This window comes from Neltuma alba, unplaced genomic scaffold, assembly GCF_004799145.2.
Source record: "Neltuma alba isolate B1F8T4 unplaced genomic scaffold, ASM479914v2 tig00013180_pilon, whole genome shotgun sequence".
NCBI classification, from domain to species: Eukaryota; Viridiplantae; Streptophyta; class Magnoliopsida; order Fabales; family Fabaceae; genus Neltuma; species Neltuma alba.
In genome coordinates this window covers 49,736-75,280 of record NW_021637490.1, presented here as the reverse complement: position 1 = coordinate 75,280, position 25,545 = coordinate 49,736, and the positions used below count along the sequence as shown (strand labels likewise).

Below are 25,545 nucleotides of genomic sequence, written 5' to 3'. Positions count from 1 at the left end.
AAAAGGTACAAAAGTGTGGATAATGAAGATATAGAATCAATCCTTAAAAAATAATCTAGGCAGGATGAATGAAATAAATAGTACTAGCTCGGTTATTAATTAAGAACTGTATAATTAACCTGTCAATATTTAAAAAATTAGTTATGTTAGTTATTTATAATATATTAAAAAATTAGTCATGCTAGTTATTTATAATATATGGGCATTTCCTAAAATACCCATGTCAATCATAATTTTGCAACTTAAAAAAGCTAAAAAATTGATATAAGAATTCATAACGATTATACTACATCTCTCTTTAATATAAGAACTAGTTGAGACTCATTAAAAAAAAAAGAACTAGTTGGGGATTCAATTTGATTATAATTATAAAACTTTAATTCATTTGGTCTCAAGTATTTATCCAATGGCCCCCCAAAATAATCTATATGGTGACTACATATGTTAAGAAGTTTGTATCAAAAAATAATTCTAATACACATATGTACATGATTAATAAAAATATTTTAAAAAGACAATATTTATTTATTATAAATTTTAATTAATTTCTTTAACAGTGTGGAATTAGTTATCTATATTAGGGATAAGATGTAGTAACACATTTAACGCTCCAAATATTTTGTCTTCGGCCCCAGAATGTTTTTGAGACGGCATCAACTTAGAGACAGTGGTGTGTGTGGGTTTCCTCTCATAAATAAAACTAAATAACTTAGTTTCAACTACTAGCTATTGACAAAGCTCTTGACATAATATATTTAAGGATTTTTTTTAAATGAAAAACAGATCTATTAATAAAAGAAGATTACAAACTACTACCCATTTCAATTTTTAATATAGTTATTTGTAAAAAATGTATATCGGTTTCTTTAAAATGTCTTTTTAAATCATTTGTATTGAGACTAAACTCTTTTAACATGTAAAATCAATAAAGATAGTTTAAAAAAACAATAATAAATATGGGTGATAAAAATGGATTAAAGTCTTATATTTAAAATCAAATTTAATTACTAACCTTAGTCTCAATTATAAAACTTCATTTATAGTTTATAAACGAGGTCTTATAATTAAGATCGGAAATAGTAATTCCTGAGGATGAGAATTAATAGTTAAAAGTTTAAGACAAGGTCTTTTTAGCATCCACCACCTTTCTACAATAAATATGGGTGAACGTTTGAATGTGATAGGCTAATAGCTCTCATACATTCTCTCCATTTCTCACTTCCTTGGAAGAAACAGCTTTTTTATATTATTGTCTAACACTTTGAGCAACACAGAATTAACTTCAACAAACAAAAAATAGTATAAAAAATAATATTGCCTTCGAGATCTCCATCCGAACTCCAAAGTTCCAACTCGAGTTTTTATTAAAAAAAAATCTCAAAAACTGGGAGAGGAAGATATAAATTGTAACTAAAAAATTATAAAAAAAAGATATTTTCTTGAGATAAAAAAAATAAATAACTCAAAAAATTAATAGAAAAAATAATATTGTTTTCCGAAGTTCCAGCTAGAATTTTTTTTTTTTTTTTGGGGAGAAATCTCAAAATCTGGGGGGCAGAGGATGTTAGGGGAGAAAAGAAAGAAAGAAAGAAAGGGGGAAAAAAAAAAGACATTTAGGTCATTGCAAATGGTAACGGCTACTTTCTTGAAACATAGCCGTTATCACGCTTCCTAGCCTGCGGAAGTAGTCATGTTTTTTTTTTCCTCGAAACGCAGAAGCACTCACTATATAATCCCACTGGATCCTTCTCATCTCTCACATTCATTCTTCTCTCAGCCCTCTTCACTGCAGCGCTCTCAGCACTTGATTAGCTCTCGCGATTTTTCTCGTTTTCTATTGTTATTTCTCCTCTAACCGTCGTTTTTGCAGGGACTCCTTCTAGATTCGTGATCTTTGTGATCTCTCTTTTCTTCTGCTTATTATTTCTTTTTTCTATTGTATATTCTGTTTTGTTTTTGTTGCGCTTCGTTTTGTGTTTTGAATAATGGATGCAGGGTCTTTGAGTTCTTCCGCAAATTTGAAAACACAATCTCGTTGCCCTCTTCAGGAACAGTTTATTCAGAGAAAGAGTTCCCGAGAAAATGTAAGAAACCTTCTTTCCCGCATTTTGGGGGTTTCTTTGCATGTTATTTTCCGTGAATCATTTGCTTTTTCTGCGATTCCAAATTTCAACCAACTGTTTTGGTTTCTCTTTCGATCGCTAAATCAAGGGTTTGATTTTGAAGAAACTGGGGTCTCTGTCGTTAAAATCTAGTCTCTAATGGCTTTTTTATTTTGCTTTCTTGTTAATGTAAATATCACCAGTTGGATAGATTTATACCAAATCGTTCAGCCATGGACTTCGATTACGCACACTACATGCTCACAGAAGGGGCAAAAGGTAAGGAAAATCCCTGCGCGACCTCACCCTCAGCCTACAAGAAGCAGCTTGCAGAAGCCATGAACATGAACCGGACGCGAATTTTAGCTTTCAAGAACAAGCCGCCTGAACCAGTTGAATTAATCCCACGCGAGTCCACCACAACTCTTCATGATAAATCCGCTAAGCCCAGACGGTTTATTCCTCAGGTACATTCCTAAGATCTAATTATTCTACAATAGATTTCAATTGAGCTCGTATGTCTTGAATAAACTCCCTCAGAAAAGTTCAATTCGTTTTGAAACACTAGCAACTTATTAGACTCAATTTTGCGTTTCACTAGTTAAAGGGGCTAGTTCTTGGGGCCTGAGAAAGGATGTATTTCAATACTATTCAAGTTGTGTGGATTTGATGGTCTGAGTTTTCTGAACCACATTCCACGTTTCTGTTCTGACATATTTATTGGTTATGCAGAGTTCCGAGAGGACATTGGATGCTCCAGACCTTGTGGATGATTATTACCTAAATTTACTTGAATGGGGAAGCAGCAATGTTCTAGCAATAGCACTTGGAAACACAGTGTACTTATGGGACGCTAGTACCGGATCTACTTCCGAACTTGTCACTGTCGATGATGAAAACGGGCCTATCACCAGCATTAGCTGGGCTCCAGATGGAAGGCATATCGCTGTGGGCTTGAACAATTCCGAAGTGCAACTTTGGGACACCGCTTCAAATCGACAGGTTTTTGTCTTAATAAGAATCTCACTTGTTTAACATATTCGTATGTTATATCTGTGCTTAGCCTAAATTTCTTTCTTGTTATCACTTGTTGGCTTCTGCAGTTGAGAACTCTGAGAGGTGGTCATAGGCAGCGAGTGGGGTCTCTGGCATGGAACAATCACATACTCACTACAGGAGGAATGGATGGTAGAATTGTGAACAACGATGTAAGAATTAGATCGCACATTGTCGAAACCTACAGAGGACATGAACAAGAGGTTTGTGGGCTGAAATGGTCAGCCTCAGGTCAACAATTAGCCAGCGGAGGAAATGACAATCTGCTTTTCATATGGGACAGAGCTATGGCCTCTTCTAACTCAGCTACACAATGGCTTCACAGACTAGAAGAACACACATCTGCAGTAAAAGCTCTTGCTTGGTGCCCTTTCCAAGGAAACTTGCTCGCTACTGGTGGGGGAAGTGGAGATAGATGCATTAAGTTCTGGAATACCCACACTGGTGCTTGCTTGAACTCAGTTGACACTGGGTCTCAGGTTTGTGCCCTGTTGTGGAACAAGAATGAGAAGGAGTTACTCAGCTCTCATGGATTTACTCAGAATCAGCTGACACTTTGGAAATACCCATCAATGGTCAAATTGGCTGAGCTCAATGGTCATACCTCTAGAGTTCTTTATTTAGCTCAGGTGGGTTTGCAGATAGTGGTTTTCTTGAAGCACAAAACTTTTATCCTATTCAATCTTGCAAGATTATTATTATAAAACTTTCTCTGATTATGTTAAGTTTTTCAACTTACTGCAGAGCCCAGATGGTTGTACAGTGGCATCAGCAGCAGCAGATGAAACATTGAGATTCTGGAATGTATTTGGAGCTCCAGAAGCAACCAAGCCTGCTCCAAAAGCAAGATCTGAGCCATTCTCAAATGTTAACCGAATTCGTTGAGTTGCTCAATCCTTGAACTCTCACCATCCAAGGTGCACAAACATACAGACAACACAAGATACAAATAACAACAAGGACACTTCAAACGGTCCAATACCATGATCGTCTTTTTTCACTGATTGTGAATGCTTCCATAGTTTCAACATATAATTTAGTATAGCTTTGAGTTTTGATGTACATTTTCTTGTAATAATCAGTCTAAGTTTTGAAAAGTACAACTTTTTGTTGTCTGTCATGTGATGATAGCAAAAACCAAATGCTCTAAAAGGGTCTTCAAACTCATGCATACATTCTTGTGTAACTTTGCCTGTGGTTCACTCCTGTTTGAAACTTGTGTATCTTGTAAACCGCCAGATTTATGGAAAATATGGAAGGTTTCTTATTGTTAAACAGACAATTTTATAGTTAAGTATTCTTACGGAATCAAACTTAAAAGTTATATTTGAATGAAGAAATATCAAGGTTTTCAAAACCGCACATCAACTCTATTGATGGATGTTGGTACCAAAAACTTCTTCAAGCTATATGATAAAAACTTACAAAAAGTGCAAAGGTAACCCTCCGAAGTTGAAGTTCTTTTTCTTTAAATTTTATGTTACATTAATAATTAATAAACTGTGTTTAGCCATCCATTAATGGTTTTGATTGTTTATCATTAAAAAAAAAAAAAGTTGTTTAACATTTTAGCCATGTTGGAGAGTTGAAGAAAAAGATAAAATCATCATCATACAAAATGTAGTAGCAAGTTTTGAACCCGAAAATTTTTTTCCAACTGTGACACAAGTAAGCTAATATTTTTCATCGTATTATTTAATTAAATTAGTCTTTTAATATCTTAATTTATTCAAAGTTTCATATAGTAATCTTTCGAATATAAAATATACAAATGAAATGACTTATCTAATGAAACTGCCACCCTTTCTTAGGTTCTTATTTAACCTTATCATACACAATAAGCCTAGATCCCTCGCAAAGTATGGAATAAAAACTGCAAGCATTTTTGAGAGAACATATATATACAACGACTCAACAGTAGTAATTCGAGACTAGTAAATTGTTCTGGTTATATATATCGATTTTTTTTTCTGAGTTATGTTTTGAACTACAGACTGGGAGATGACAGTAGTTGAAGGGTGGTTTTAATATGTGCTTGTAGAACAAACAAATACCAAAAAGTCAGTTTTTGCTGGAAGTTTGGCCCGTTTGTTGCATAATGGCAGAATTGACTACAACCAGCAAGTCAATTATTTTTCCGGTGATCTAATCTGAATCTGAACATGACATCTAGATGGGCTAACCCCCTCGATATTTTTCTTTCTCTCTCAATCTGTTTCGTATTGATTTCTCCGAAAGCTCTAGAAACAAAATCTCAAATGCATAGTCTCCATAAAAAAAAAAAAAATCTTGTTAGATAATTCAAAAATACTACTTTTAACTTCTGACAAAGCTCGAGAACATCCTTGATACCAGAGATTATATATATAGAGAACTCATTCTTTAAAAGATATAGTTTTTTTTTTTCCTATGTTTTATCCTGATGGATCCAAGATTGGTGAAGTCTGCTCAACTGGGAGACACAGGCGCGCTTAATGAATTACTAGCAGGCGATCCCCTGATATTGGACAGAGTTGCTTTATCTCAGATTGCAGAAACTCCATTGCATATTGCTACACTTGCAGAGAGAGCCAACTATGTAAGAGAACTTCTGAGTCTAAAGCCTTCTTTTGCAGAGGAACTGAACAAAGATGGCTTCACTCCTTTGCACATAGCCGCAGCCAAAGGAAGCACCGAGGTAGTGAGAGAGCTATTATCATTGAAGCTTGGGCCTAACCTGTGCCTCCTCAAGGACAAGTTTGGGATGAACCCACTTCATCATGCAGCCATAAGAGGAAGGGTTGGTGTGATTCAAGAGTTGGTCTCTTTCTGTCCTGATGCAGCCAAACAAGTCACTGCTCAAGGTGAGACTTCTCTTCACCTTGCTGTGAAGAATCACCAGTTTGAAGCAGTTAGGGTTTTGGTGAAGCTTTGTGGGGAAGATGATGAGATTATGAGCTCAAGGGACAAAGATGGAAGAACAGCCCTGGAGATTGCTATGGCTACGGAACAACTCCAAGTAAGATTATATGATAAAATTGCTATTTTTCTTTTCAAGCTCCGCATCATCCTGTTTCATATGCAGTAAAATTATAGCTGAATAATTTAGATGAGTTTAATTAGAGATTTCAATTGAAGAATTCTGAATCTAAGATTATGTGAGCACATACAGGACTATCTTATGGAAATAGCTTCTCGATAATACAAATATGATGATTTTTTTTTTGGCCTGAATCAGATATATGGAATTGAATTTACCTTCATGATTTTATTTTTCTTCCTTTTTATTGCCGATGTTCTTCATCATAATAACATCAAAAAGAACAACTCACTAATATTTGCGTAAAGCAATTGTTCGGTTTTTATAGATTGACTGACTGGTGAACTTAAAGTCAACAGCTAATAGTCAATGCACCAGCTTAATAAATAGTTATATACAAACAGACACAAATGTACACGGTTATTATTGATAGCAAGTCATTAAGGAGGTACACCTAGCTAGAGATTTTGATAATCAAATAGTTCCTTTGGTCACAAATATAAGATTTGGATAACTAATTCATAAAGATTAATGAAATTTGTTAAGTTAGTTATTTGTAAAAAAAACGTGTGTTAGGAAAACTCTCTTTAATCATTTGCTTTGAAAAATATCTCATTAATAGAAATTCTTTTAATATGTGCAATGATAGGGGTGGTTTAGAGAAAAAAATTATAAATTTGAAAGACAAATTGAACTGAAGTCTTATATTTAGAACCAAACAAACCCTCTTAAATAGCTCTTATATTTAGGATTAAAGGAAGTATTTGGTAATTGAGAAGTTTATTGACATAGACTACATAGTGATTTTAGTGATAATCATCTTCTAATTGACAGTGTCCTGATTTTTTTTTTTTGAAATACTTCGGCAGGTCCTAGAGTTGTTGGGATTCAAAGGCAAAACTAACAAAGACAATAACACTCTAGAGGTCCTTTTATCAGAAACTAAGTTCGAGACACCTGAAGCCACAACACAGAACGGCAATAATGCAGACACAACAACACTGACTTCCCGGCAAACAGAAGAGAAATCTAAGAAGGGCATATTTGAGAGTTTAGACCAAATGGTACTAGTTGTGGCCAGTTTAATAGCCACAGTCACTTACCAAGCTGGCCTTTCACCTCCTCAAACAATCTGGAAGGAAGACATGAAGAACCATCCTAAGTGCATCTTCCACAGAACCAACCCATCTCATTCCTGTCCAGATATCACTTACTATCTATTCATGTCTTTCAACACAGCCGGGTTTTTTGCCGCGGTCTTACTCATATTCTTCTACGGAAAAGGGTCCTATGTCAGAGTTTTGCTGCCGGTTGCTCTTGTTTCGATGATGATAACTTACATAACTCTCTCAGTTTCTATGTCACCTAATGCTTTGTCCTTGCTCATTCTTTACCTAATCACACTGGCCATTTTCCTTTACTGCATTCTGGCAATTGAAATGGTGAAGAAGGCTACTCACAAAATGTTCAGTTATGCACATGACAGAGCTGGTAAGCTAGCAAGGCTGGCATATGAGAGATATAAGCCGGCTGGAAGTTCAGGAGAGCAACCATGAAGGATAATGTTTGAATATTTGATGAGTTAGTGAATTCTATATGCAGCAGATTATGATAGTACATCACTATTACTATTGTGGAATTGTTGTTGTTAGTGTTTATTCAAGTTTAGCAGCAAGTCTGTTCATAAAATGCAGTCCTGTAAATTGGGTCTAGGTCTTTAAAAACAGTGAAATTTTGGATTGTACAAGGTGTGGCTTGTTTAAAGGCAAGTTGAATGTGTAGGTCTTTAAATATTAAATCAAATAGAGAAATAAGAGAGCCAAATACTTTCATGGTAGCAAATGACTTGATAATTAAATTGTCTCTCAGACAAACACAGGAAATTACATTCCATGATCCAAACTTCATAAAATTTATAAAGGACCTTAACAATTCAAATTATTTTCAAGGACCAGGTACCCTTAATTTTAGCCATCAGTGGACAAAAACACGGATGAACAGGACTTTTTTTTTGGGGGTCAGAATGTAAGTTCGTAATTTCTTATGCTTCCTAGAATCTTAAACTTCAAACTCTAGTAAGATTATCACTATAAATTTTTTTTTTTTCCCGGTGATCTATTACCATCAAATTTTAGGTTTCTTACCACGTTGCATCGTTTTAGCACTAGGAAGTTACAAACGAATACTTCCACAAACTCCAAGAATATATATTATAGTTATATTGTTTCACAGTTCTTGCTCCATAATTTCCATTAAAAAAAAAATCCAGACTTTTCATTAACAAATTCTAAATTTCTTACCACATTACTTCTCAACTGGTGAGATTAGAAAATCACACCTTGAATTTCTCAAAAGTCATAATAAGAACGTCAAAATTTCTAACTCTAAAAAAATTGAGCTGTTCTTTTTTCCTCTTTGTTTAATGACAGTATTGTCTATTCTATTCATTATAAATATTAAATCCTTCAGCTTTGAGAAATCACGAGTTCTTTAAGCTTTTTATTATAAATTTTGTTAAATTTATATCCTTTAAATGTTAAGGCAGTGGGTCCAAAGATCTACAAAGACATTGGGAAATACTGTTTGTGACTCATACATAATATGACTTCTTCCAAGATTTTAGATTATACATGGAATATGGATATGGATTTTCCCAAAAAAAAAAAAAAAAACCACTGGTGATATAGTATGGATGGTACGTACAGAAGTGGCCCCTAATATACGGAGCATCAATTACAACTATTTACGCATAATACACCCACCATATCTCTCTTACTTGAATTTATATAAGGATTACAAAAGCATACATATTTCATAATAAGTAAGGACTTGAATATAAATTCCAAAGGCAACTAACTAGCCACTTTTATTCCATACATTACACGCTTTGACATCCTGGTAACTCCACCTTCATGCCAAGTTAGCCACGCAGAGTCTTCATTAACCTGAAAAGGGAAAAATCAAAGCACATCTTTAATCAACCCCACTAAACAAGATGCATTGAAGGCACATCAAACCCCAAATTTAAAAGAGAGGTCCATTACAACCAGAAATTCTTTGTGCAATGAGTAAAATTAAGATGGTAAAACCAAAATTATTATATTTCTTTGGTTCTTAATATAAGACCTAATTAACTAATTTGAGTAGATTAATGATATTACTCTTCCAGTCCTAAATATAAGACCCCTTTCGTAGTGTAAATTACATTACGGAAAGAGTCTTATATTTAGGACCGGAAGAGTACTTAAATTAGTTAATCAGTTAAGGGGATGTTTGGCAACCCTCAGAGAAGCACTTTTCCGCAAAAAGAGGCAAACTCTTCTACATATTTACTTCGTAAACCGTAAAAGCATTTTTGAAACCATGGTTTGGTTTCCATCCAAACACTCCTTTAATATAATATGTTTTTTCTAAAACACCCTAAGTATCTTCCTTAATTATCTCCCTCCCTCTCCTCCTTGATTATTGTTAAGGAAATATCAATAGGGTTAATTTAGAGGAAAAAAACTAATAAATATGTGAAATAAGTTTTACATATAAGATCAATATCAACTTTCTAATTAAATCCTATCTTAAGGACTAGAGGAGTGCTTGACATAGGAAAATCAAACAAAGGAAAGCAATGAAATGCAAAAATCATGACATAAGGACATTAGAGCTAATATTGCTTAAAGCAAAATCATACAGGTCATGTTATTGAACAGCAGAAAAAATTCAAAGGAATGGGCGATTAAGAGCATGTGATGAGGCTTTCAATTTGAAGTAGGTGTAAAACATATTGTCCAATTTATCGTCATCAAAAGGATTAATCGTTAGGCGTAGACACTAATTTATCCCGTAAGCTGTTCCTTTTTTGCAGTCTTAAGGCCATGCCAGGATCGAGTTCTGGGCTTATGCCTACTTTAGCACAGCAAGAACAGCAAAATAGTTTGCCTATTTTAAATAGCTATGCACGTTCCATAAAGATGCAACAGATAGGTCTATGTTAGCGATCTAATCCTACTCCCTTGTTCTTAATGGAGCAAAGGCATAATAATTGACAAGGTTATTCTTCTCGATCTCATGAACATCCAAGTCTTCTGTATGAGGACAGAGTTCTGCTTTCACGACTTGTTATAGTAAAAGGCATAATTTTGCTTTGTTCCATTAGAATAACAGTTCCATTAATTAAAAAAAATAGCAAATTCCACAGCCTTTCGTTCTTTAAAACTTTCTTCAAACGCTAGTTATCAGAGGGTTAAAAATTGAACACTTTTCCAGCTAAACTTAAAAGTTCTTTTGGCTACTTCATAAATATTGATAAAAACCAGAAATGGTTCCCTCAGAAGACAAACATGAATAATAGCAAACATTTCAAGCTTTAAATCCAACCAAAGCACAGTGTGCAGTGCAGTCAAATACCTAGGCAGAAGACTCAGCAGGGGCATCACCAACGGGCTTAAACTCCTGAACTTCCTTAAAGTTCAGCCATGGCTTAACCCAAATTTTGGTTTCATAAACCTTTTTCTTCCCACCATCGCTTGCCACCAGCGTGATGTAGTACATTGTGCCAGCAACCACCTGCTCTTTTGCACTTATCACCTTTTGAAACTCCAGAAGAGCATTCTGCAATAGAATAAGACTAACAATATAAATGGAGAATATTCCACCTACGTGATCTTTTATTTCAATTGTGAAATGTAGAACGGAGAATCCCAATTGTGCTACTAGAAATATGAACCAACAATATAAATATCTTCAATCAGACAAATTGGATAATACAAGAGTAATCTGGATTCAGAAATTTGATTCAAACAAGAACTTAACACCATCAAATCCACGCCGAAACAGATCATCGGCGGCCAACCCAGTTCCAAAATAACTTCATATTTCAGTTTCCTCCTCGAATTTCAGTAAGGGAAAACCCAATCGGGAAGAGGGGGAGGAGGAGGAGTAACAATAATAATGAGATTAATAACGAACCTCCTTTTTGTTGTAGTCTTCAACAGCAAAGCGAGCAAGACTTTCGATCTCAAGGCTGTTCTGGCTGCCTGGAACGTCCTGAATACCACCGGGTATTCCCGCCATTTCTCTCCTCGCTCTATCTCCCTTTTGTTTTGATTCGATTTCGATTCAATGGGCAGAGCGGATTCAGTTTTCTGATTTCCCCTTTTTATGGAGTAGCGAGAGTACAATCGATCGCTTCGCAATGGTTAACTTTGGCGCGTTGGATGGGATCGAGTGAGGCGGAAATATTTATAGTCCGTTAAGTTGCCAGCGTGTCCCAATCAAATTTCAGAATCACAATTGTCAGTCCAAAAGTCACCGTTGACTTTAGTGGGGTAATGTGAGGGAGCACGCAAGATGAAATTTCCCAGCTGGATATTTTATCTTAAGCCTTAAGAAATGGACACGTAAGAGTGGGCCAGAATACTTTTGAAATGTAAAATCTGTGGATACGGAGAATGTGGAAAGTGAGGGGATGATTCCGTGATGGATTCGCTTGTCATTTTGTTGGCACGTGCTTTATTATTATCGGGCACGAGGATAAACGGTTGGAAATTAGAACAAAAGAGGTGGAAATTTGCAAATTTTTTCTTGTTAGTATAATCTCCTCTCTTTTTTTTTCATAAGGTTCTCCTCATTTTAATTTTAATTTTTCAGGAATAGTTAAAATTTTTATTGAAATATACAAATCAATATTGTAAATGAAAAGAAGATTGAAAAACCAAAATGTATGATTTAAAATTTGAGAAACCAAAACTAAAATAAGAATAAATTTAAGAAACCAAAAGTTGTACTAACCTTTTTTTTTTTAAAAATTATGAATAAGACAACATGAGATCAATACAAAGATGATTTCAAAATGGTAAGTTCATCATTCCAAGACAAGGATGATATTTCTGGCAAAAACGCCAAGGATGATATTTGGATTGCGTGAAAAAAAAAATCTCTTAAATAAAATTTTGTGTTCATGCTTAATGAATTGAAAAAAAAAATTAAAAACACTATTCGACAGAGTAATTCTATATCTAAAGTCCAACAATATTGAAATCTTCTGGCCAAATAAGACAATATTAAAATATGAAATAATAATATCTAAGTTTCTATTTGTGAGATATTCATTATAGGATATGGTTTTTGTAGTTGTTTCATGTTTCCCGATATAAGATGTTATAAAGAACAAATGATTAATTAGTGATATTATTCTCAATATCCTTCATTAGTTAAGTGTGATTAGTACCTTTTTGGGCAGCTAGTTAAGTGTGACTAGTACTAAATAATGGGCACTTCTAAAGTTTTATACTTTTTTAATAAACTTAAAATCAATCAATCAATCATCAATCAATTATATCCTTAAAAACTTGTAATACCCGTTCATTTAAAAACGGGTTGGTTATGATATTATGAGATATGAATATATTTAATTAATGAGATTTGAATAATACTTTGATTAGAATGTGGGTATATTGAATTAAATGAGAAATATCATTATTAAATAAAATTTCAATTGGATGCTTAAATGAAGAAACTAATAATTAATTTTGAATTTGAATAATATCTTAATTGATATTTGAATATATTGAATTAAATAGAAAGTATCATAATTAAATTGTATGTCAATTGCGGGTGTAAATGAATAAATAAATAAATTTAAATTTTCATATGTTTTCTCTAAATTTCACATATCTAATTCAAATCTCATTTGAATGAGTACAAAAATATACTCACATTAATTAGAATTTAAAATCTAATCAAATATTTTAATCGGTGAATTATCCAAAATCTGTGGATACGAAGAATATGGAGAATGAGGGGATGATTCTGTGATGGATTCGCTTGTCTTTTTGTTGGCACGTGCTTTATGATTACTGGGCACGAGGATAATCAGTTGAAGATTAGGAAAAAAACAGGGGGCTATTCGCAATTTTTTTTAATAAAACGGTGGATAGGACAATATGAGATAAATGCAAAGTTGATTTCAAAATCCAGGCTCATTTCAAGCCAAGGATGATATTTGGATTGCGTGGAAAAAATCAATATCTCTTGAATAAAATTTTGTGTTTTCTTTTTTAAAAAGCATGTATTATCTTATTAGACGTAATTTTGTTCGAGTAACTATTAAGTAATAAATATTTTTTTACTAAAGTATAGGTATCCTGGTGTTGGAGAGACAATCCTATTCGAGACACTGTCAGGTACTAAATCTAAATACTTCTTCCAACAGAGATTCAAGTAATAAATATGAGCGTCTCTCCCAATAAAAATTTCATGTTCATTCTTAATGAATGACAAAAAAAAAAAAACACAAACACACAATTCTACATAGTAATTCTGTATCTGAAGTCCAACAATTTTTTTTAGCCCAACAATATTGAAGTCTTCTGGCCAGATAAAACAATATTAACATATTAGATGATAATACATAAATTTCCATTTACAAGATATTTCTTACAGGATTTTTTTTAGTGGTTTCAAGTTTCCCAATATAAAGAAATACTGATTAATTAGTGACATTATTCTCAAAATATCCTTCATTTGTTAAATGTTAGTAGTACTAAATAATGGGCACTTCTAAAATTTTATACTCTTTTTTTATAAATTTAAAATTTCTAACCAAACAAAGTGAAGGGAGCATATGTATATGTAGGTCCATATATTTTCCGAAGTTGTGGGCCGAAGTTGTGACAGATCCGGTTCATCGAACAACATGTAATATTCCTTCCATCTTTAACATAAGATTTATTTAATTAATTAAAACTAAACAACTTAGATTAATTGGTTAATTATAAGAAATATAATATGTTTTTTTTAAAATACCATGATAGTCTTTCTTAATATATTCCCTTCATCTTTTACTTGATTATGATTGAAGGAATATCAATAGAGATAATTTAAAAACATGATAAATATGATAAATAAATCTTATATTTGTGACCCAGATCAATTTTAAAAAAGTGTACAGTATGTCAACGGAAAGAGAAAAGTTCGACAAGAGCGCAACGTACTCAAACATAGCTAAGGACATTGGCTAAGATGCCTGCAAGGGTCGGGTCCGACTGGTCGCAAACGGGAACGCAAGGCGCCTTCCCTACCATGTCATGGGCTCGATACCTGCAAGTGCACTTGGGATTAGTCTGGCCGGTTGTGCTGGGATACCCTGAGGCAGCGATACCATCCTACTCAAAAAAAGGACATTGGCTAAGATAGGTAGATAAATCAAGCGAATGGGATTAATGGTAGTTGAATGAGTCCATTTCTAAAACGTTGGAATTAAAAAACTAAATTAAAATGCTTTAATATTCAGAAATTAAAAAGTCCTGAATTTGAAACTGCCGAAAACAAAGGCTCTTTTAAGCAAAAATATTTTGTATTTTCCATATAACTCTCAGCACAAAAGGAAAAAAAAAACCTCTCATTAAGGCTTTTGTTTCTACTAGGTATAAGTATCCTTCTATTAAAGATAATGATATTTAGGGCACTAAACATGGATATTTCTTTCAACGAGGGTTTGATCCTTGCTTTACCACCCCAATTCTTATTGGTCTGTGAGACATTTTTTAATTCACGCTAAAACTTCAACATGTTGTGCATGTTCCATAAGCGTGCAACACAGCATGGCTCTAGCTTAGTGATCTAACCCTACTCTTCAACTTAATACCATACGCCTCCGTTTAAAACTTTCTTCAAACACTTGTTATCAGAATGTTAAAACGTGAACATACACTTTCGCAACCAAACAGAGTTCTTTTGGCAAGTTCCAAATACTAATAACAAGCAGAATTGGTTCCCCCAAGAAGACAAACATGAATAATAGAAAACATCTCAAACTTCAAATCGATCTCAAGGCTGGTCCGACTGTCTGGAACGTCATGAATACCACCCCCCATCATTTGATTTCTGATAAAGCCTAATTTTTATATATTTTATCCCACATTAATTCAGGATTTAAATGATAATTTTGAGTTTAAATGAACTTTTTATGCATTATTGAATTAATTGGTTGATTTTTGGATTTTGCATAAAAATTGAGATTTTGGATTAAAAATATAGATATTTTGTGCTTTCCTATTTTTGACTTGGAATTAATTTTTCCTATTTCTTTGAAAACAAGTCTCATATTTTTGGAAAGACTATTTTTAGAAAGTTTTGTACTTTCTTGCCTAATTTTTGTGCATATCTAATATTTAATTTTTGATTATATTTGGATATAATCTACATTAATGGATACACTTAAATTCTTGTAGGTCAAGAAAGGGGCACATAGGAAATCCAATGGTGCAAGATTGTTTCTTGGACTCTAAGCACAATCCAATGGCTAATATCAAGTGGGTCAATTAATTACTAATGGGCTAGAGCTTTGGATCCATAAAAATTTCTTTTTCCCTCATTATACTATTTTCCTTATTTTTGGAGGAGATATTCACGCCTAGAGGGACACTTTTCCATCTCCATAGAAACGCATAATTCAACGCCTAAGGATACACCTTTTTATTCTCCATTGATTCACGCACGGATACCATTCATTGAACGTCAATTCTCTCCTTTCAACATTATCCCATATTCACCATATACCTCACGTCATTCACCCACCAAATTCAATCACCTCTATCTCCATTCATACACGCACAATTCCTCACCATCACCTTCAAGTAATTCATGGCTATGGCATCTAATAATCTTGGAGGAGGAGATAATACCATGGAAACTTAAGCTTATAGGGAGGCAACTTGAGAGGAGCATGAAGGAGACTAGAGCCTTGGACTAGCACTTGAAGACCACAAGAGAGTGATATTCCATTTATCTTTCTAATTCAAGGACTTGAAATTGTTTAGTTTTAAATGAGTTCAAGTTGTAATTTTGTTGAGACAATTTAGTTCTAGATTGTCAATTTTATTCTTGGATTAAATTGATATTTGGATCTTATTTGTGCCAAGATACTTGTTGGAATATACGTTTGGAACCTTTGCATTGTTAATTGAATTTATAATTGAGTTTTCATTATGAGTTTAATTATCAATGTGGTTTGAATTGCAAAATTTGGGTTCTTTCACCTCTTAATTGTTTAATTAAGTTGGTTGATTATCTGATTGTTTAATTGGATAATTTGAAACATAATTTCTAAAATTAAATTGAATTATCTTCATTGGTTTTAATAGGCTTAATTAACCAACATTATACTGTTATGAGTTCTCTAATGGTTTAAGGGTTTTTGAAGTTAAGGGTTTCCTTTATTTCAAGTAGGTAGTTAAGTTTATTAATTCCACTCTCTTATCATCTCCTTTTGGTCTAATTAACTGATTAAGGTTATGAAGGTTGAATTCATGCGAATCCTAAGTTGTCCCCTCTACCATACCTGAAGAGAAATCTCTGAAATTTTATTTGCTAATTCTCTTTGCTTTCTGATTAATTTTCTTTATTCATTATTTCTATCTTCAAACCAAAAAAAAAAAAAAGCCCCCAAAAATTGCATTGCATTCATTTAGTTTGATTTAATTTTCATATAGACTTTAGGACATTTGCATTTTGCATTTAGAATTAGAATTTTGCATTTTAGTTTAGGTCCAACTTATTGTATTTTTTTTATCACCTGAATTTTCACCTAAAGAAACCTATAAATTGCTCTTTGAAAGTAATAACCTAGATTGATCCTAAACTACAAATTAATTAGGATCTAGTTTAATTGAGTGCTTTAACGACAGAAGCATCGTAAATTTCTCTTTCGTTTCGATTCAGTTTCAATACGCTGAGTCCATTCTGATTCTGTTTTCTTCGAGAGGATAGAATTGATCGCTTCGAAGTGCTCACCTTTGGCACGTTGGATAGGATCGTGTGAAGGGAGGAGAAATAACTCCTCAACTGCCAGGTTATCATCCTCTCCATGCTCTTTCCAGTACAAATGTTTTCAAGTGTTCTGATCTCGTATCTCATACCATTGTAATTAACATAGGATCTAATTATTGAGTTAATTTTAGTTCTAAATATAAAACTTATTTTTTATATTTATCAGTTTTTTCTAAATTAACCCTATGGATACTTACTTAATCATAATCAAGTAGAAGAGGAAGATGAGTTATTAAGAAAAATGATTATAGTATTTTAGGAAAAACATATCATATTTCTTATAATCAACTAACTTACCTAACTTGCTTAATCTAATCAAATTAGTTAAATAGGTCTTATACTACCTCCGTTCCTTAATATAAAATCTCGTTTGCTTTTTATTTTGGTCTTAAATATAAGACCTCAATCTATCTTGTCTCTAATATTTATACATTTTTTCTTAAGTAATACTTTAATAATAATTCTAATCAACACCCTTGATTAGCAAGGATATTTTTGAAAAAACAATACATATTTATTACAAATAACTAATTTAACTTACTTTTTTAATCTTTTCAAATTAGCCAACTAGTCGTTATAATTAGGATTGGAGGTAGTATTAAGCACATGATTTTCTCCAGGGGCAAACGTTAAATGTCTATTACGTTGCCAACGTGTCACCAATCAAATTTCATAATCACGAAAAGTCAGCCAAGATTTTAGTTGGGTAATGTGAGGGAGCACACAAAGTGAAATTTCCCCGAATGACATTTATCTTGAGCCTTAGGCTTTGTTTGGTTTAACGGAACGGAGGGGAGGGGAGGTTAATTAAAGGAAAGGAAGAGGAGGGGAAGGAAGGTCATGGTTTTGTTTGGTTGGAGGGGAGGAGAGGAGAGAGAAGATTTCTTGTTTGGTTCAAGAAGAGGGGAGGAAAGGTAATTATAAATTGACAAATATGCCCATATCTCTATATTTAGACTGATTTATTTTTTTATTACAATATTTATATCAAAATTATTATTTTTTAATTTATCAATTTAAAAAAATACCAATTACCTCACTTACATGTGATAAAAAAATAATAAAACTAAAAAAAATTAAAAAATATGATAAAAAATTTAATATTCTATCTCATTAATTTTATAAATATATGTATTAATATATATATGTATATATTATATAATTATAACACGTACGTTATGATATGTATATATTAATATATATGCATGCTATTTGAGATTATAATACACACGCTATGATATATAATTATAATACACACATGTTATGATATGTAAAAATTAATATATATGATATGTATATATTATAATATTATAATTATCAAATATTATTAGTGGCTAAAAAGAGAAAGAAGTGAAAAAAAGATTTTTAATAAGATAGACAACCTTAGAATATTGAAAAGTTAGTATGAGTAATTTGGTTAATGTTAGACATAATATTTCTTTCCCTTCCAAAAAAACCCTAAATTTGGAGGAGAGTATGGGGAGGGGAGGGGAGCACTAAAAGACAAATTTCTTCCCTCCCCTCCCATATATTTTTCCCAACCAAACACACTTATCACTTTCCCTCCCCTCACCTCACAAACCCTCTAACCAAACATAGTCTTAAGAAATGGACCCGTAAGAGTGGGCCAGTATGCGTTTGAATCTAAAATCTGGGATACGATACGAAGAATGTGGAAAATGAGGGTGTGATTCTGTCATGGATTCGCTCGCCATTTTGTTAGCACATGATTTATTATCATTGGGCATGAGGATGAATGATATATCTTTTATAGCATCTGAAATTTAGATGATAATTAAATTACTTAATCTCAAGAATCTTCATAAAAATTTGGATTTCAAAGTAAGAATATGAATATTTTGTGGTATTAATATTTTCTATTTATTTAAAATCAATTATTAAAACTTTCACAAAGTTGATTTTCAGACGGTCTAATTTAAGATACGCAATTGATGATATTTTGGAAACAATTTTGGATTATAATATTTTTCTTTTTCTCCAAATAGAGCTTTACTGTTAATTTCTATTTTTGCAAATTCTTATCTAATTTCTGGAGAAGTAAGGTTATAAAATTTTGATAAAGAAAAATTGTAAGATACCACCTCTACTATTTAATATAAAGCATCGTTTGACTTATCTAATTTCTCCAAATAGAGCTTTACTGTTAATTTATATTTTAAATATAAGATCCCAATTCACTTTATCTCTCATATTTATGTATTTCTTTTCAAGAAAATCTTCTAATAATGGTAATTCTAACCAATATACTTGATAAGTAAGGATATTTTAGAAAAGATAATACTTATTTGTTACAAATAAATAATTTAATTTATTTTCTTAATTTACTTAAATTAGTCAACTAGCTCTTATATTTAGAACTAACCTCTTATTTGGATAGAGAGAAAATGATGGAGGAAAGAAAATTAGAGGGGAAAATGAAGAGATAAATGAGTTTTTCCTGAACGAGGAGAGAAAAGCGGGAGGAAAGAAAAATAGGAGAGAAAATAGGCTATGGGGCTCATGTAATTTTCTCTCCAACTTTTCTCTCCACATATGGAGAGAAAATAAAAAGAAAACTTATATTTCTCATATATCCTCCTTTATACTAGGTACATAAATGCATGTTTTGCCTTTAATGTAATTTTTTAATTTTATTTATGACTATTTTATTATTTAGCAAAATCATCTTACTATAGCCAAATTTTATAATAAATTTTTATTATTTAATAATAATTTTAAATAAGATATTTATTTATTTTCTTTTATTATATTTAATTTAAAAAAGCATCCACTTTTTTTATTTTTTTAATTAAAAATAACATTTTTTACTAAACTATTTGATTTTTAAATATACTCTTCTGATCCTATTTATAAGAAACTTCCAGCATATTTCATACAGACAAGAAAAATCTCAAAATACAAGTGAAATTTGAATATTTACAACAAAAGTTTATAGATTTGCAAGTGAAATTCGATAATTTACAAGTGAAATTCGATAATTTTATTTGTTCATTTGCACTTAAACGCTTGCATTTGGGATTATAATTCCATTATGTTATTTGTAAATTGTCTAATTTTTGTTGCAAATTGCTGAATTTTACTTGTAAATCATCGAATTTCATTTCTTTACTTGCACTCAAACACTTACATGTTAGGTTGTGAATTCTTTTGTGTTTGCCAAATTTGGGTTGTAAATCCATAAACTTGTATTGTAAATCTTCAAATTTCACTTGCTCATTTGTACTTAAGTACTTGTATTTGGGGTTATGAATTTCATTATGTTATTTGTAAATTATCTAATTTTTATTGTAAATTGCTGAATTCTACTTATAAATCGTCGAATTTCATTTGTTTACTTATATTTGGATAGTTGTGTTTATTTTGTTATATATATATTTTTATTTGCATCACATAATTGAATGGTTTTCTTGGCTTGGTGGTTGCAACATTTTTGGTGTGCCAAGGGATTATGGGTTCAAATCCTTCCTTGACTACCTTGTTTTAAACCAAAAAATAAAAAATCCGGCCACCGGAATTACAGTAACGGCCACAGGAGTTCCAACCTCCGGCAGCGGCCACCTGAGTGCCAGTGATTAGACCTCCAACCTCTAGTGGCCAGAACAGTGACGTCCATTAATATTTATTTTTTAATAAAATAAAAAGGAGAGATATTATTGTAATTTGACTCTAAATTTTAATTTCAATTTGGTCCTTTAGTCCTATATTTTAGAATGTTTTGGGGGTTGACTGACATAAATTCTCTTCTACAGTTCTTAACTGAAATTTTTCCAAATTTCTAACTATAAAAAATTGAGCTGTGCTTTTTCCCTCTTGTTTAATGACAGTATTGTCTATTATATTCATTCATTAGAAATCACGAGTTCTTAAAGCTTTTTATTATAAATTTTGTTAAATTTAGATCCTTTAAATGTTAAGGCAGTGGGTCCAAAGATCTACTAAGAGATTGAGAAATACTGTTTGTGACTCATACATAATATGACTTCTTCCAAGATTTTAGATTATACATGGAATATGGATATGGATTTTCCCAAAAAAACAAAAAAAAACCCACTGGTGATATAGTATGGATGGTACGTACAGAAGTGGCCCCTAATATACGGAGCATCAATTAAAACTATTCACGCATAATACACCATATCTCTCTTAACTTGAATTTATAGAAGGATTACAAAAGCATACATATTTCATAATAATTAAGGACTTGAATATAAATTCCAAAGGCAACTAACTAGCCACTTTTATTCCATACATTACACGCTTTTGACATCCTGGTAACTCCACCTTCAAGCCAAGTTAGCCACGCAGAGTCTTCATTAACCTGAAAAGGGAAAAATCAAAGCACATCTTTAATCAACCCCACTAAACAAGATGCATTGAAGGCACATCAAACCCCAAATTCAGATGTAAAAGAGAGGTCCATTACAACCAGAAATTCTTTGTGCAATGAGTAAAATTAAGATGGTAAAACCAAAATTATTATACTTATTTGATCCTTGATGTAAGACCTAATTAATTAATTTTAATAAATTAAGGATATTAGTTAAATCAGTACCCTAAGTATCTTCCTTAATTACCCCCTCCCTCTCCTCCTTAATTATTGTTAAGGAAATATTAACAGGGTTAATTCAGAAAAAAAAATTAATAAATATGTGAAATAGGTTTCACATATAGGACCAATATCAACTTTCCAATTAAATCCTATCTTAAGGGCCAGAGCAGTGCTTGACATAGGAAAATCAAACAAAGGAAAGCAATGAAATGCAAAAATCATGACATAAGGACATTAGAGCTAATATTGCTTAAAGCAAAATCATACAGGTCATGTTATTGAACAGCAGAAAAACATTCAAAGGTATGGGTGATTAAGAGCATGTAATGAGGCTTTCAATTTGAAGGAGGTGTAAAACATATTGTCCAATTTATCTTCATCAAAAGGATTAATCTTTAGGCGTAGACACTAATTTATCCCGTAAGCTGTTCCTTTTTCGCAATCTTAAGGCCATGCCAAGATCGAGTTCTAGGCTTATGCCTACTTTAGCACAGCAAGAACAGCAAAATAGTTTGCCTATTTTAAATATGTTATGCAAGTTCCATAAAGATGCAACAGATAGGTGTATGTTAGCGATCTAATCCTACTCCCTTGTTCTTAATGGAGCAAAGGCATAATAAATGACAAGGTTATTCTTCTCGATGTCATGAACATCCAAGTCTTCTGTATGAGGACAGAGTTCTGCTTTCACGACTTTTTATAGTGAAAGGCATGATTTTGGTTTGTTCCATTAGAATAACAGTTCCATTAATTAAAAAAAATAGCAAATTCCATAGCCTTTCGTTCTTTAAAAATTTCTTCAAACGCTAGTTATCAGAGGGTTACAAATATTGAAAACAACAAGAAATGGTTCCCTCAGAATACAAACATGAATAATAGCAAACATTTCAAGCTTTAAATCCAACCAAAGCACAGTGTGCAGTGCAGTCAAATACCTAGCTAGAAGACTCAGCAGGGGCATCACCAACGAGCTTAAACTCCTGAACTTCCTTAAAGTTCAGCCATGGCTTAACCCAAATTTTGGCTTCATAAACCTTTTTCTTCCCACCATCGCTTGCCACCAGCGTGATGTAGTACATGGTGCCAGCAACCACCTGCTCTTTTGCACTTATCACCTTTTGAAACTCCAGAAGAGCATTCTGCAATAGAATAAGACTAACAACATAAAGGGAGAATATTCCACCTACGTGATCTTTTATTCCAATTGTGAAATGTAGAACGGAGAATCCCAATTGTGCTACTAGAAATATGAACCAACAATATAAATATCTTCAATCAGACAAATTGGATAATACAAGAGTAATCTGGATTCAGAAATTTGATTCAAACAAGAACTTAACACCATCAAATCCACGCCGAGACAGATAATCAACGGCCAACCCAGTTCTAAAATAACTCCCTATTTCAGTTTCCTCCTCGAATTTCAGTAAGGGAAAACCCAATCGGGAAGAGGAGGAGGAGGAGGAGTAACAATAATAATTAGATTAATAACGAACCTCCTTTTTGTTGTAGCCTTCAACAGCAAAGCGAGCAAGACTTTCGATCTCAAGGCTGTTCTGGCTGCCTGGAACGTCCTGAATACCACCGGTTATTGCCGCCATTTCTCTCCTCGCTCTATCTCCCTTTCGTTTTGATTCGATTTCAATTCAATACGCAGAGTGGATTTAGTTTTCTGATTTCCCCTTGTTATATAGTAGCGACAGTACAATCAATCGCGTGGCAGTGGTCAACGTTGGCGCGTTGGATGGGATCGTGTGAGGCGGAAATATTATAGTCCCAGCGTGTGACCAATCAAATTTCAGAGTCAGAATTGTCAGTCGAACAGTAACCGTTGACTTTAGTGGGGTAATGTGAGGGAGCACGCAAGGTGAAATTTCCCAGCTGGATATTTTATCTTAGTCCTTAAGAAATGGACACGTAAGAGTGGGCCAGCATACTTTTGAAATCTAAAATCTGTGGATGCGGAGAATGTGGAAGGTGAGGGGATGATTCCGTGATGGATTCACTTGTCATTTTGTTGGCACGTGCTATATTATTATTGGGCACGAGGATAAACGGTTGGAAATTAGAACAAAAGAGGTGGGAATTTGCAAATTTTTTTGTTAGTATAATCTTTTTTTTCTTAAGGTTGTCTTTATTTTGATTTTAATTTTTTAAGAATAAAATAGTTAAAATTTTTATTGAATTATACGAATCAATATTTTAAATAAAAAAAATTGAGAAACCAAAATACATTGTTTAAAATTTGAGAAATCAAAACCAAAATAAGAATAAATTTAAAAAACCAAAAGTTGTACTAACCTTTTTTTTTAAAAAAAATTATGAATAAGGCAACATGAGATCAATACAAAGATGATTTCAAAATACTAAATTCATCATTCCAAGATAAGGATGATATTTTCTGGCAAAAACGCCAAGGATGATATTTGGATTGCGTGAAAAAAAAATGTCTTAAATAAAATTTTGTGTTCATGCTTTATGAATTGAAAAAAAAAATTAAAAACGACAGAGTAATTCTATATCTAAAGTCCAACAATATTGAAATCTTTTGGTCAAATAAGACAATATTAAAGTATGAAATAATAATCTCTAAGTTTCTATTTGTGAGATACTCCTCCGGTCCTTAATATAAAACCCAATTAGAAGGTTGATCTTGGTCCTAAATATAGGACCCCTTTCTCATATTTTTTATTCTTTCCTAAATTACCCCTATTAGATAATTAAATACCACAATAATACTCATTATTCATTAATAATACACCTATAAATTTTATAAAGTGAATGAATACTTATTACTTATTGATTCCACACATATATCAATTCTATCTTTTTATATTTTTAATAAAATAATTTAAACATTTAAAAAAATATTTTCATACAAATACCCCATTCAAGGTAATTGGATTTTTTTACCTCCAAGGAATAGCATAGTAATAATCATACTATCTATTTTCTTTGTGCCCAGAAAATATAATCTTCTATTTATATTTTACCCAATCAAACAGAAAAGTTCCTGCCCGAAGAAAAAAAATTAGTTCTTTTTTCTTATAAACAGGAAAATTAAAAACAAATAAAGAAACAGAAACAAAACATTGAATTAAGTTACACCCTCTTACTAACCCCAAAAAAAATTAATTCTACACATTTACCATTCATTTTAAATCTACAAACTAGCATCTCATTATGGTTAAAAAAAATCATTTTGAGTCTATAAAAATTTCATTTAAAAAAATTTATAAACTAGCATCAAACATATAAAAGATAATTATGTAGGCTGTGTGAATTTGTAAATCCCAAAAACAAAGATGACTATAATATGGTGGATTTCATTCGATCAAATGCTAAAATAGTGTTCCTATACATATGAAGCTTATCCTAGCTTTCCATGGTGGTATCAAAAGTTGAAATAGTAGTGGAAAAACATCAACAAATGCCTTAGCAATCCTGAGCTTTATTTATCTTTTGCATTTACTAATCAATTTATAACATGTTGCTATATCAAGCAATGAAGAATAAATCTTCAAGTCTTCAAAAACAGATAAAATGAAGCCTCATTTCTTCAATCTCAGCAAGGTGGTAGGTTTGCATCAGTTAGTGAACGAAGCCAAAGACTAATCTGCCACATCGAGTCATCCAATGTTGCCACAGCTATAAATTATCCAATGCACAAAAGTTAAGTACCATAGACACTGTGGGAATCCCGGAAATCATGGGATTTAAGAAAACATTATTCCAGCCTTAATGAATGATTTGTAGACGTTAGAGTTAGTCAACTATAGGATTAATTATTGTTTATTAGTTGATTATTTCCCTGTATAGTTCCGGTTAGTCCTATAAATCCTTGTAAATATATACAGATTATACACAATGAATATACATAGCATATTTTTCAGAATAGCTCTCATGGTATCAGAGCTTTCATGGGTGTTCAGCACCGCTTAGCTTCTGCGCGATCATCATGTCTCAATCGCTTG

General features: G+C 32.4%; 3 protein-coding genes across 4 annotated transcripts; 2 read left to right on the top strand and 1 right to left on the bottom strand.

Annotated features, from left to right (window-relative positions):
- Positions 1–1,778: 1,778 nt before the first annotated feature.
- Positions 1,779–4,444, top strand: LOC114735193 (cell division cycle 20.1, cofactor of APC complex). 2 transcript variants are annotated; one of them, XM_028922870.1, is made up of 5 exons: positions 1,779–2,084; positions 2,306–2,569; positions 2,835–3,104; positions 3,206–3,787; positions 3,903–4,444. In XM_028922870.1, the coding sequence occupies exons 1-5, from the start codon at positions 1,986–1,988 to the stop codon at positions 4,041–4,043; spliced, it is 1,356 nt and encodes a 451-aa protein (XP_028778703.1). In that variant the 5' UTR covers positions 1,779–1,985; the 3' UTR covers positions 4,044–4,444. The 2 variants fall into 2 exon arrangements, with proteins under 2 accessions (XP_028778703.1, XP_028778702.1); XM_028922869.1 differs by lacking the exon at positions 1,779–2,084 and having other exon boundaries at positions 2,299–2,569.
- Positions 4,445–5,478: 1,034 nt separating this feature from the next.
- LOC114735195 (protein ACCELERATED CELL DEATH 6-like) lies at positions 5,479–8,001 on the top strand. Its single transcript, XM_028922871.1, has 2 exons — positions 5,479–6,156; positions 7,047–8,001. Exons 1-2 carry the CDS (start codon positions 5,581–5,583, stop codon positions 7,731–7,733), a joined length of 1,263 nt encoding a protein of 420 aa, XP_028778704.1. The 5' UTR covers positions 5,479–5,580; the 3' UTR covers positions 7,734–8,001.
- A 766-nt stretch (positions 8,002–8,767) lies between these two features.
- LOC114735184 (multicystatin) lies at positions 8,768–23,255 on the bottom strand. Its single transcript, XM_028922860.1, has 5 exons — positions 23,068–23,255; positions 22,536–22,710; positions 11,140–11,255; positions 10,579–10,782; positions 8,768–9,122 (listed from the first exon to the last, which is right to left on the bottom strand). The coding sequence occupies exons 1-4, from the start codon at positions 23,170–23,172 to the stop codon at positions 10,579–10,581; spliced, it is 600 nt and encodes a 199-aa protein (XP_028778693.1). The 5' UTR covers positions 23,173–23,255; the 3' UTR covers positions 8,768–9,122.
- Positions 23,256–25,545: the final 2,290 nt, after the last annotated feature.

Excerpts from the sequence above, each read along its gene's own strand:
- LOC114735193 (XM_028922870.1), top strand. The coding sequence starts at position 1,986 with ATGGATGCAGGGTCTTTGAGTTCTTCCGCAAATTTGAAAACACAATCT. Across the intron at positions 3,105-3,205 it reads ACACCGCTTCAAATCGACAG|TTGAGAACTCTGAGAGGTGG; the intron begins GTTTTTGTCTTA and ends TGGCTTCTGCAG. Across the intron at positions 3,788-3,902 it reads GAGTTCTTTATTTAGCTCAG|AGCCCAGATGGTTGTACAGT; the intron begins GTGGGTTTGCAG and ends AACTTACTGCAG.
- LOC114735184 (XM_028922860.1), bottom strand. The coding sequence starts at position 23,172 with ATGGCGGCAATAACCGGTGGTATTCAGGACGTTCCAGGCAGCCAGAAC. Across the intron at positions 22,711-23,067 it reads AAGGCTACAACAAAAAGGAG|AATGCTCTTCTGGAGTTTCA; the intron begins GTTCGTTATTAA and ends ATTCTATTGCAG. Across the intron at positions 11,256-22,535 it reads TCAGGAGTTTAAGCTCGTTG|CGAGGAGAGAAATGGCGGGA; the intron begins GTGATGCCCCTG and ends AGGGAGATAGAG.
- LOC114735195 (XM_028922871.1), top strand. The coding sequence starts at position 5,581 with ATGGATCCAAGATTGGTGAAGTCTGCTCAACTGGGAGACACAGGCGCG. Across the intron at positions 6,157-7,046 it reads TGGCTACGGAACAACTCCAA|GTCCTAGAGTTGTTGGGATT; the intron begins GTAAGATTATAT and ends ATACTTCGGCAG.